Below are 12,828 nucleotides of genomic sequence, written 5' to 3'. Positions count from 1 at the left end.
CTCTCCTCTGCTCTCCTTTCCTGGCGAAGCTCGCCGGGCCGGGCCCTATGGCGGAACGCTGAGCTACCGCGCCCTGCGGGCTCTGAGCGCTGAGCCGCGTACGGCTGTCCTTGCTGCTCCTGGGTGTGAATGATGTAACCCAAACCTTGTCAGGTTTGCGCTGTTGCTTGAGTTCCTCTGCCTGCTGAAACAAATGTGCTGTTCTGGTACATTTACACTATGTTGGTGCGGCCTCATATTAAATGTTGTGTGCAGTTTTGGGCACCGTGAGGATGGGGAAGGTCTTTGGGGGGAAGGAAGCCATATGAGGAGCAGCTGAGGTCACTTGGTCTGTTCAGTCTGGAGAAGATGAACAGACCAAGATGAAAACAGGCTAAGGGGAGACCTCATTGTGGTCTTCAGCATCCTTCTGAGGGGAAGAGGAGGGGCAGGCACTGATCTCTGTGGTGACCAGTGACAGGAGCCAAGGGAACGGCCTGAAGCTGTATCAGGGGAGGTTTAGCTTGGATATTACGAAAAGGTTCTTCACCTGCAGGGTGGTTGGGCACTGGAACAGGCTCCTCAGGGAAGTGGTCACAGCACCAACCTGACAGAGCTCAAGAAGCATTTGGACAATATTGTTATGTACATGGTGTACATGGTGACCCTTGGAGGTGGTCATGTGCAGGGCTGGGAGTTGGATGAGAGATGATCCTTCCAACTCAAAATATTCTGTCATTCTGAAAGAATGGTGGTTTGTAAAGAAAATGGCCGTTTAGACTAATCAGTGGGGATAATTACTAAATGACAGCCCCCCTGTTGACCTTAGTGAGCGAGATCCCTGTGGGTGAGCTGGCCTGTACCATGGCAGGACCACCCTTGGACCGGGTTTTTGCCCACCTGCATGGTGACTGTCCCTGGCTGCCCACAGACCTGCCTTGCGCAACAGCGCTCTGACGCTGAGGGCTGATTTTGGCTTCATCATCAACTTTCAGGTCAGTTCGTTTCATATTTGTACGCTGACCTTCAGTAGCAGAAGTCAGATAACATTGGAAGCTGTGTATTCCAGCTTCTCATAACAGGTACTAACCTACTTTTTCAGGTCTTATCACCAGGTCTGATGTACTGAGTTTTGCACTTGCAATCTTAATTTGAGGAACAGGTTGTCCAGAGGAGTTGTGGAATCTCTTCCACTGGAGATACTCAGGAACTGACTGGACACAATCCTGTGCCACGTGCTCTGGGATGACCCTGCTTGAGCAGGGAGGTTGGATCAGGTGACCCACTGTGGTCCCTTCCAGCCTGAGCCATTCCATGATTCTGTAATTGTAGAGGCCACTTCCTTTGTTAGGAGGGCAAGAAGAACATTTGTTGTTGGGAAGATGAGTAGTGTTTGTTAATGTGCCACTCATCAGCTCAACATAAGGATAGCGAATTCCACTAACGTTAAGGAATTTAATGTGTTCTTCTAAGGCTGAATCAGTAGCTGGGAGAAAATCTCATGGATTTATTTGTGTCAAGGACCATGAATTCTGCCATAGAACTATGTTGCATGATACACACCAGCCAGAAAACAAGTGTAATGTTATTTTGAGTAGCAGCTGATTTGCATGTCTCAGCTTCAGTTGTCAGCGGGTGTGGGTAATATGTTTTGTCATTATCATGAGAAGTAAAGGGAGAAGAAGTAGTCTCCCATAAAATAGAGAAGATGAAATAGCAAGTTCTTTAAGTCATTGCTCAGGAGACATTTTTCCAGACTCTCCATGCAGTCATCCTGCTGAGTCACTAACACTGAAGTCCAAACATGTTGGTGACAAAATTTCTTTAAGTCAAGTCAAACACAAATAAGTACTGCCCTTACTTCTGGTGAGACATAGGCGAGGAGGATGAAGTGAGAATTTCCCAGTGAGCTCAGAAGGCTGGTCTGTAAGTATTAATTGTATGTGCTCTAAATAGATGTGTTATGGTATGGTTCACACAGGAATTGAAATTGCCTTGAAAAGACTTGACATGTTGGACTCCTGAGAGACCAAGTGTTTGGACTGCAAGAACCATGTAGGTTTCAGTTTAAAGTAAGGGTCATTGCCCTTCTCCCAGGTTCAGGTATCCTCCCAACTGTGTTTCTGCAAAAATAAGGCCTGATATAACTAGAAAGTTTAAAATTAATAAACAATTATGGGGCTTCTCCTTTCCTTTCCTTTTTTATTGGTCACCTTGTGGGAAAATGCTGATGTAGGGATGTCTTTTTCACCCACCCAGTTAATTTACAGCCAGCAATATCAAAATGAAACTGAAAGTTTTGTTAGCACTTCTGAGAAATGCTGATTGCCTATAATGTAACTTTTCATTCCCAGAGAAAAAAACTAAGAGCACAAAAAAGGAGTGAAGAAAATGCACAGGTCAGAAGATGGACAAGGGGGATAGAGGTAATATGTTTGACCCCTGTTGCAGAAAAAACATTTTGGTTTAAACTTGATGCAGGCACTGACTATCAAGACATTGGAGGCCTAGAACAGTGGGCAGAGATGTAAGTGTCCAGAAACTTCTGCTGTGGAAAACTTGGAAGGGGAAATGATAGGATCTAAAATTTGGGCTTTGGGGCTCCACAAGAATATTTAAGTACTTAAATTTGCCTTGTGGATCCAGCTTGTTAAAGGATTGAATACTTTTGAGTATGCTCATTTTCATTTTCATCTTTCACTGCAACCCAGGAGCTGTTAGGAGAACCAAGTGGTTGTGCTGGGCAGAACAAGAAGATTCCCCTTCATGCTTGTTACTTCTTGCCTCCCTTCCTCTGTTTCACAGTTTCCTGGCAGTGCTTTTATGATTTGCAGGTGTTCTACTTACAGATAATTGTACATATGTGTGTTTATGCTTTACTACATTACTCTGCAGCATTTGGATTCCTTTATGGGACTAGAAGCTTAAAGGTTGCAAGATAGCAAGAGTTACTGCATGGTTCTATTTCTTGAAAAGAGATAAGATTGCTGTTTTAAGGTTGTGGAAAATACATGAGCTTTTAAAGCAAGTGAAAGTATGAGTGATCAATAGCAAAGGTCAGCAGTGGAGAATGGAGCCTTCATTTTTGATTTCAGTTCTTTTACTTCAAGATACAGAGCTCAGAGCTGAAGTGCTGATGTCTTAACTCCTCCTATGAACTCAAATATTGTATTTCCCATACAATTAATTATCTAATTTGTCTCCCCAACCACAAAAGAAAAATATTTTTTTACTCTTAGCCCTTTTACTTTTAGTATTTTTTTACCCCTTACTGATATAATGTGCCTAGCCAACAGTTTGTATACTTTCTGAGGAGCGTAATACCATTCTGTAGACAAAAATGAAAATTCCTAGGCCTTCTTTCACTGTCTTTATTCTGTTGTGTTTATCTTTGATAGTGTTAATATGAAGCTCTTGTACTTCCAAAACAGTGTAGAGACATTTAATATTAAAATGAATATCATAGCAAAGTTGGGCGTTGATTTGGAATATTGGTTACTCCCAGTTAATTAATAAATTACATTAAACAAAACCAGAATCAAAAGCAGTGAGGAGTACAGGATATGTTCAAAATAAAATTGCCTTGCAAATGGATTAATACTGATTTGACTATCTGTAATTGCTTTAGGAGAAATGAAGAGAAAATGGCAAGAAAGACTGAAGAAAGTGGAAGAACTAGCATCTCACTATGAAAGAAATCCTCTTCCTACAGTTTATAGACCAAGACTCTCCAAACCCTCTATGCCATCCTCTGTTTGGAAAATATTTTCTCGACAGGCTGAAGCTTTTAATTATGTAAAAGCCTGCGAAGAGGTATGTTAGGTGTTAGGGAAATGTCTCTACTCTTTATATACTTCATCATAAGACTGAACATCATTTAAAATTGCTGTTGGCAAGTGAAGTCTTTCTCAATTTACAAGATCTTTTCCTCCCAATCCTGTAACTGCAAGTATTTTTTTTTTGCCCTTGTAGGTCACGTTGCACTGGAGGTCTCTCTAAGTTGAAGTACTAGTTCTGTTCTAACATACAAGCTGATATGTGGTGTTAACTTTGAACAGTAAAAGTGCTTTTTGGGAACATTGTAATGATAAATTTGCTCCTTCTCAAGATGAACAAGCTATCAGGGTGGGCAGGAGAATGGGAAAATTAGTGAGAATTGAGTAGGAAGAAAGATGAGGAAGAAAAAGAGATAAAGAAGAGGCAGAGACTAAATAAAAACAATAGAACTCTCCAGTGGCATCTGAGTAGCAAGTTCAGATGATTAGAAGTGATTAGCCAAATAAATATTGTGTGAAAGGTATCCTCTGTTTTCAGTTTAACACTTTTTAAATTGACTGTTATTTTTAAAGAAAGTATTGTGTTTTTCTCCATACCTGTTTCAGGTATTTAAGTAATCTTAACAGCCTGTTTTCCAAAATGCGTTCTCATTGGCTTGGCAGTAGTTTTTTTCTATTTTCTTCTCAGATTTCCGTTTTTGGATCTAAACAACATGATGTCTGAAGAATATTTGTCCATAAAGCTTATCCTGCCGTCATGGCCATGAGGCTGCTCCTTTCAGGACATTGTTCCTCCTCCCTTTAGATCCACCTGATACTGATCAGAAAAAAACCAAGAGTTTAGAGAGAAAACAGTTTAAATTACTGCACAGCAAAGAAAAGCTTCAGAGGTTTACCCATGTAACTGAAATCAGAATGATGTTCTAAATTAAAACTAGATGCTACTGAGTGTGGAAAAGGATAAGTGATCTGTTTATAGTTCTCTAGTATTTACTAACCTGTAACTGATGCCAAGTAGGAACTTAGGAAGATTTAAACTGTTTTTTTTTAATAAAACTAACAAAAAAAATTCAATGTTTTTACTTAAAAAGGATGTTCATGTGTTTGCTTTGGAAAAGAACACACAGAGTGGACAGAGGTTTTACCTTGTGACAACATATGAAGAGCTTTGGTTTTATTACACGTGAGTATTTGAGCAGGTGCCCTGTATGTTACTAAAAATTAGTGGTATACTGGATATCCTACCTGGTAAGAGCTATCAGTGGATAGGTATTCCCAGAAGCCATCTGCTGTTCTGAGTAGCACAGAGCTGTAATGGGTTACCTGAGGTTTCATCTTGGCAATGGGAAAAATCTTCACAAGGACAAAACAATATATTCTATAGTGGGTTTCAACTTTCTTTTGAGTAGCAGGTTGCCATTATTTCCTGTGAATTAAGTACTCTATCTGTTGAACTGAAATTTATTAAGAGTAGATTTGCTTTTGCTGTCAGCTTTCCTCAGGGGATCGTACCAACACGTGACAAAAACATACTTCTCTGACTAGTCATACACCAGTTTCAGTGGGCGTTAATGCAGGTGTCTGGAAACTGATTTATGGGTTTGCATTTGCATGATGTAGTTCCAAGTACTGACAATTCAGTCATGTACTGAACTTTCCTCCCCATTTGTTTCTTTTAGAATAAAACATTTGGCTGTGAAGTGAAAGAAATCTGAGTCAATTTTTATATGTAAAGCCTGATTTTTTTCTGAAACTGATGATGGGATTATTTTTTAATTTAGTTAGAAACAACTCCATATAATCTCTGTGTGCTAAACACATATGAGTGATAACTTAAGTTTTTTTACTGTAGTTTTCATAGTTCCTTGAATTCTCAACATTTCTGTATGTATTGTAAGACTGGGGGGCATGGGGAGGAGAGTACTCTACAAAATTAAATTCTAGGCCGCACAGTCTTTGCTGACGCTTGATGCTGGTGTTAGTTACAAATTTTTCAAAGCATTTTAGGGCTACTACATTTTTTAAATATGGATGGTTGATTACAGAAAAAAATACGTAGGATCCTTGTTTGTAACTGATAAGCATGTTTATCATGAGAGGTTGTGATTTGTTTTTGTTTCTCCTTAGTCAAGGTTGCAAAACAAGTCTTATGCATTGCTATGAAGTAATTCCTGAAAAAGATGCTTGCAAACTTTATTTTGATTTGGAGTTTTACAAACCAGCAAATCCTGATGCAGATGGCAAGAGTATGGTCATGAAGTTAATTGAGGTAAACTGGAGCAAACTCATGCTGTGGATGAATATGAATTCGTTGTTAGTTTAATAAGAAGCAAAAGTATTTACCACTTTATATTGATTATGCTATAGTAAAATTAAAAGAATTGCAGACCCAGTGATTATTTTCAATTAAGTAAAAATACTGTTTTAAACAAAGCAAGGGTTTAATCTAAGTGAGACAAAAAATTAATTGAAAGACAGAAATAAAGAATGATGGCTGTTGGACTGTTTGTATTCATGGCAGGTTTACTGACATGGCAGGCGTACTTTTGAAGATTGTTTTATGTGCTCTGCCACTTCAAGGCTGTAAAATTGAAGGAATGTTTAGGTACTCTTTAAAGTAGCATCAATAAAGGTCCATTCATGTATTCCTCAGTTCATTCCCTTTGCCTAATCATGCAGTCTTATATCAAGGCTTAGATGAATCTCTCCTGGAAGTTTCTTTAGATGACAGTTCATTATAATTTAGTTAAATGATGATGTAGAGAACATCATGAGACTGCATTTACCAATTTGTTTGGTTTTAATAAGATCTCATTGTTGAGTGGATATCTATTTGTGAGACTTCTGTCACCTACCTGTCTCTAGCTAGAAGTGAAGAAAAGTAAAAGATTATTGAGGTAATTCCTTCTTAAAGAACCCTTCATTGATACAGAATCTGGAGGGGTTTATCCATTGTGGATTTCTGCTCTGAAATGTAGACATTCCTCAGGTTAAGAAGAGGATTTTGGATTTGCTGGGTGGAGGATCTGAGCTGCTGAAACCCAAAGCTTCCAGATCTTTAGGTTCTGAGTCCGACTCCTAAACATGAGTAATCACTAGCTTGGTTTATGAAAGGTTTTTTTTAGAGCTAATTTAGAGTGAAATCTGTTTTCTGCTTAGTTGTTGTTCATTGGGTGGTACCACTGAATTAGCTAAATCATCACAGTGAATTAGCTCACCAGCCCTGTGTATCATGACAGCCTCCATCTTTCACTCCTGTGAGTCTGCATTGCAAACATTGTCATTGTGGGTGTGAACTGCTTGGTGGTGGAAAACAACCTGCAGGGTAAAGCCTCCTCACCAGACTTTGACCTGAGAAACTGGAAGTCTTCTCAGCTTATCACTGTTAAGTGTTAAGTGACTTGCATATTTAAGGAAATAAAGTCTATTTCAAACTTGGTTAAAACTCGATATGGGTTAGTTTGAATTAAATTATTTGTATGCTCAAAATGAGGGGAAAAAAAAAGAACTTGAGAAAAATGTAGAATCTGAATTTGTGTTAGGTTTTGTAGTTACAACTACTAGAGTAAAACAACATAATGTTTATAATTTCAGCTTGTCAGTCAAAAATTAAAACAATTTTATGATGTAAATTGTTCATCGGAAGATGTCTTGAACTTGGATTCCAGTACTGATGAAAAATTTAGTCGGCATTTAATATTTCTACCCCAAAAGACTGTATTTAAGGATAACACTCATATTGGTAAGTGTGTTCTTTTCTCTTACACCTAGAAATAAAAGGTAAGGTTTTGACTTTATACAGTGCCATCTCCCATACGAGTATTTTTTTAATGGAATTATATGTGGAAACAAATACGTATTCCCAGCATACACATAATTACTCTCTATTTCATTAAGCCTCATTTTTTCTCATCTTCTACTTTCTTTTCCTGTAATTAGCATGTGTTTACAAAATTGTAATTTTTTTTGTGCCTGTATGTTTTATTTACAAAAATACTGATTTCTATGAAACTGGCAAGTCTATGGCTCCTTAATTTTCAGATTAATGTCAGTCTTAACAATTAAAGCTGCTGGTTTTTGCTCTAAATACAGTTAATTTCTGCTCAGCACATTGTCAAAAAGGCAGGACAAAGATGATTTCAAGCCCCCTGTGCATAAACATGCTTAAGAGAAAGCTGAAAGCAATTTTAATTGTTTTCATGAGTCGGGATTTCTCAGATACAGCAACTCCAACATAGATAATTGCCAGTTTAGGGTTGTCTTGACTCGTTTGTGTGCCCCAGTAGTCCTGTAATGAATTATGAGGATGATGATTTTGATGCTTGATATGCTGAATCATTCTGCTGAGATGTAGCATGGGAGGAACAGTATTTCATACTCATTCATGTTCCCCGTGGAAGCTTCATCCAACAGTGCAGAATCATCCTTGCCAGTATTCCTTCCACTTAATAGTTTTTTCCCCACATCTGTATTTATTATCTTCTCTTGCTTTCTCCCTAGAACTAATTTGGCCATGGTTTTTATTTGTCTGTCTTTGGTTACCATCTAGCAGAGCCTGGAGTTACAATGGGAGTTGAATTACAATACTGGGAGTTTGAAAAGTCATTACAAAATACTTCTGTAAAAGTAATTTTTTGTTTGAGTAAGCTTTGGTCGATCTCTACATCAGTAAATACAACATTTCGATCATTCTGAAAGTGAAATTAGGGAAAACAGTAGTGAGGAGACAGTCACAAGCTTTTTAGAATCCTAAATCTGAGCTTGTTAGTATTTAGTTTTGGGTTTTTTTAAGCTGTTTAGTACAAATTCTTGCGAGGCATTGGTTTCTCAGTCACTGGCCAGAACCATTTTATACAGTGGGCTGGTCAAAATATTTCTTTTTAAAAATCCAGAAGGGCTAAAAAGACCCCGAACTTCAGCCACTTCCATCTTGGCTGTTCTGAGAAATGTTTGCACAGAAACTCTGTTAAGTTCTTTCTTGACTCATAACTGACTTCTTCTGCTTCTGGCCTTTTTGGTTGTTTTTAAGGTAACTTTGTGAGAACCATTTTGCAGCCTGCCATAAGATTAATGCGGAGTAGGGCTGCTGTGATTCCAACAGAAGAAGCAGGGAATGTTTTCCAGTGTTCTGCAGGAGCTGGATTAGATGGTTCTCTTACAAACCTCCCAGCTGTTGAAGATGATTCTAAAGACAGGCCAGCCATTGCTCATGAAACAAAGGATATGGAAATGCCACACCAGGGAGAAAATTTGGATTTTTCCTTCCTAATAGTAAACGATAAAGAAGGCAACAAGCAGCTTTTTGTGGATCTAGGTAGGTATAAGTGGTTTTAAACCTCTTTGGGATGCAACAAAGGTTAAGAATGAAATGTTCCTTAATCTTAGATTACTGTTGTCCCTATGGTCAGGATTTAAATACATGCTGAAATTGTCATTGTAAGTGCTGTGCTTTAAAGGGACCTTAGATTCATGGTCTATGGAACTTCTTATATTACTACATTTAATTATTTTGTTCTGAAGTTTAAAGTAGTTCTTTCACACAAGACAATTTTTTTTTTCCCCTTAAGGGCTTAGTGCTCCCATTTGGATTGAAAGAGGATAGCATATATTGCATTTTTGTTATTTCAGTTGAATTAGAAGCTGCTTAATAAAAGAAGAAGTCTTACAGGCATGGCTTTCTGTATTCTTCTACATGTATTAATTGAGTCTTCTTTCCTTGTTTGGAATGGCAGCTGTTAGCTTTCAGTGATGGAATAATAGAAATTTTGGATTGGGCACTTCATGGCCCAGCTGGGCATAGCCTGTTCATGGTATTAAAATGTTACAAATCTCCAGGAGCACAACTCCCATAGTCAAACTAGAGTTTGAAAGTTCCACCCTTCTTTAACTCCATATCTGGTTTTTTGCTTTTTGCCTTATCTCAGGGAAATGAAAATAGCTTAGCACGCTTTTGCACAGCAATGTGTTACACATTTCAGGACTTTACCTTGGGTTTTTTCTTCAGACTCTTCTGAAGAACCTCAATTTCAAATTCTTCTCATGGAATTCAGGATCACTTTTATGGGGCCTCTTCAGTATGTCTGATCTATTGAAATATAATCCCAAAGTTGGCTACAGTAGGCTTCTCTGTTACTGAGTCAGAAGGGTTATTTTCACCTACTGTTTCAAATTCTTTCAAGCACATTTGTAAATGGAATTTAAATCCAAACAATTTGTTTCCTGCCTCAGTTTTTAAGAATTTGATGTTAGTTTCCCATAATTAGCCATCCTCAGTATTTATGTTACACACATTACCTCAGAATTGGAAAGCTAAAGTAAAAATTGCTGAACTACTGAATTACATCATGAGGCTGGAGTGACTGAAAGCTTTGTGATGTTCTTCTTGTATGAGCTCTGTAAGTGCTTTTCTTTTAATGAAAGTCAAATGCAACCTGCAAATAAAACTCACCTTCTCAATCAATTATTATTAGATTATATAATGTTAAGATACCTGATCACTGTTTCGTTGTTTGAGATTGGAATTAAGCTTTCCTGATACATGCCTCAGAAAAGCTGTGAAGCAGTCCACAGAAAACAGAAAGTTTGATTAAGTTCTTTCTGGTTAAAATAATTGTGCAGCTTTTTGGGCTCAGCTGTATTTCAAAAAGTTATTGTGAAAGAACCAATTTCTTGTACTGAAGGGAAACTTCTAACAATTCTAATGTCAGAATGATTAAAATTTCTACGTAGAGGTGTTGAGCATTTGTCTTAATTATTCTGTAACATAAAAGTGTACATGTGTGCATGATCTTGCTGTGTTGCATTTCTTCTATGGGATGTGAGCCAGTCAGTAACAGTTTTTGTCCATTCATTAGACTCTTAGCTGGGCCTAAGGAAAATGGTTTCATTTACAAGGGCTCAGTATCTTAATTCCTAGCCAGGACTGCTGTGTTAAGAAATATCTGTTTTCCCGTAGGAGTTTATACAAAGAATAGAAATTTCCGGATGTATAAGTCATCAAAAGCAGGAAAAAATGTGATTCTGAAGATAGCAGAGGATAATAAGTTTATCCCCAACTGTGAAAAGGATGTTTCCTTGGAAGAGGCATATTTTCTTTCCTCTTTAATCTGCAACACTGGGTAATTATTTAATTCCAGTCAAATATACGGTATTTTTAAATATCTGTTTTAATGATAATTCTCCTGTAGCAGTTACAAATAAATATTATGAATAAGCAATTATTCAATTAACATTATTATAGTGTAATTTAGGAGTTCCTAGTAGAATTTCTTGGTTTTGAAGATAAAAATTTCTTGGGAGTCTTGTTATTTTGTTAAACCTGCCTTCAAATCTGTTACAGCCTCTGAATTGTGCCTCATTTCTCTATACACACTCAAAATGCCAAAACATAACCATTATTAGGTTTGGTCAGATTCTGTGTAGTTCTGGAAGCAAAACTTAACAGATTTCTAGGCAGTTAAATATGAGAATTCTGAATATTTTTCAAAGTAGGATAAGAAATACAGAGGGTCTGTCTGTGGTTATTTGCATACCCATTGATTTCCCATTTGATGCAGACCCCTCCATATGCTGGGTACTTGTACAGACAATAATCAAGTTTTCTATATCTAATCTAAACCTCTGATATGTCATACCTTACCTTAAGAAGATCCTAATCATTGCTGTAGCAGAAAGGTTAAAATAGTATTAATATTTTTATTGAAAATGTGTACTTATTCTGACTTCAGATTTTATATCCTGAAACATTCATTATCCTGAACTGAAAAAAACTCAACAGTGTATTCAGATCATAGGCATCAGCTGAATCCATCATAAATATGGATGAGAAATTCTGCTGGGTTGAATTCAGACTTCTGTTATCATCTGGCTTCCAGTTAGCAATATGGCAAGGAAAAACAGTTCATTGTAGAGAGGAAAAAAAAAAAGAAACCTTCCAAAGGGTATATTTGCATCAATACTACATCTAGAGCACATCCTGCTGTAGGAGTGTGGACCAGCAGTCGTTAAATGGGTGGGTCCTGGGACTCTGGCCAGGAACCAAATGTTGCTGCTGAGGGGGAGGAACCCCTGTACTGTGGTGGGAGTCAGGGAAACTGCCAAGGCCAGAAGGGAAAGTGCTCCAGGAAAAGGGAAAGGTGCACAGTGAATCACAGGCTGGTCAAGGAAGGCAGGGACCCCTGGAGGTCCCCTGGCCCACCCCTGGGCCCAGGGCTGTGTCATGTTGTGCCAGCCTGTGGGATGTTACAGGGATTTATATTGTACTGTGTTATGCTGTAAGAATCTTACTCATCTCTTTGTATTCTCCCCTTCCTTTAGAGCAAGTGATGACATAAAAGTTCTGTCATCTGGCTTTTCAGAGGAGGAGAGAAAAATGTCTGCTTTTTTAAACAGTAAAACTACCAGAAGCAGCAGAGGTACCTCAAGCCTTTTCTACTGCATAGAAAAAAAATACTCCTAATGTAAATGTTGTGTGACTGGTACACCTGGTAATTTCTGGGAGGGCCCTTCTTCAGCTGCCTTTCTGCAGGAGGCAGAGTGCATCTGCACTGAAGGATGCTCTGCAGCGCCTGAATGCTGCTGACCCTCCCTCCTGTACCACAGCTGTCTTGCTTTGTCCAGCTCCCTCTACACCTTGGGGGTGGCACTTTAAAGATCTACAAGAAAGTAACAGTGGCTTTGTCCCTGGTTTTATTTAAGAGTGTGATGTGATTCATGTACATTTTCTGCCTATGCTCTATATAAAGTGTAAGCGTTCCAGTGGCATATTACAGTGGCAAACCCTCTAACAGCGTGTGTTTGTGGCCTTTGGTTTTACAGATCCCATGGAAGGTTACCAGGGTTCGCCATATCCAGAAATTGATAATTTTGTTCGTTCCTTGGTTAATAAAGATGGGCTACAAGGAGGTAAAGAGACCACCTTACATTTAATGAGTCTTCTGCAGCACTATTTCTAAAGAATTTAAAGTTTTGGGTTTTTTTTTTTCCCTCAGGGATAAGACAATGGAGTTACTTCTCTCTCAAAGAACTACTTATTTATGATATTTCTGGTTATCGTTGGTGTGAAAATATCGGA

The 12,828-nt window shown here is 38.3% G+C and overlaps 1 protein-coding gene across 1 annotated transcript in view; it reads left to right on the top strand.

Annotated features, from left to right (window-relative positions):
• The first annotated feature begins 28 nt into the window (after nucleotides 1-28).
• The window catches only part of PRIMPOL (primase and DNA directed polymerase), a 15,684-nt gene continuing 2,884 nt past the window's right edge, over nucleotides 29-12,828 (top strand). The window contains exons 1-11 of the mRNA XM_005415532.2: nucleotides 29-153; nucleotides 2,334-2,405; nucleotides 3,608-3,792; nucleotides 4,847-4,938; nucleotides 5,883-6,024; nucleotides 7,350-7,497; nucleotides 8,785-9,069; nucleotides 10,711-10,873; nucleotides 12,072-12,169; nucleotides 12,573-12,659; nucleotides 12,746-12,828. The exon at nucleotides 12,746-12,828 is cut by the window's right edge and continues 20 nt beyond it. Coding sequence (XP_005415589.1) covers nucleotides 2,387-2,405; nucleotides 3,608-3,792; nucleotides 4,847-4,938; nucleotides 5,883-6,024; nucleotides 7,350-7,497; nucleotides 8,785-9,069; nucleotides 10,711-10,873; nucleotides 12,072-12,169; nucleotides 12,573-12,659; nucleotides 12,746-12,828 — 1,302 coding nt within the window. The 5' untranslated portion in view covers nucleotides 29-153; nucleotides 2,334-2,386. The remainder of the gene's footprint in view (nucleotides 154-2,333; nucleotides 2,406-3,607; nucleotides 3,793-4,846; nucleotides 4,939-5,882; nucleotides 6,025-7,349; nucleotides 7,498-8,784; nucleotides 9,070-10,710; nucleotides 10,874-12,071; nucleotides 12,170-12,572; nucleotides 12,660-12,745) is intronic.

This window comes from Geospiza fortis, unplaced genomic scaffold, assembly GCF_000277835.1.
Source record: "Geospiza fortis unplaced genomic scaffold, GeoFor_1.0 scaffold40, whole genome shotgun sequence".
Lineage (NCBI taxonomy): Eukaryota > Metazoa > Chordata > Aves > Passeriformes > Thraupidae > Geospiza > Geospiza fortis.
This window is presented reverse-complemented; position numbering and strand designations above follow the sequence as displayed.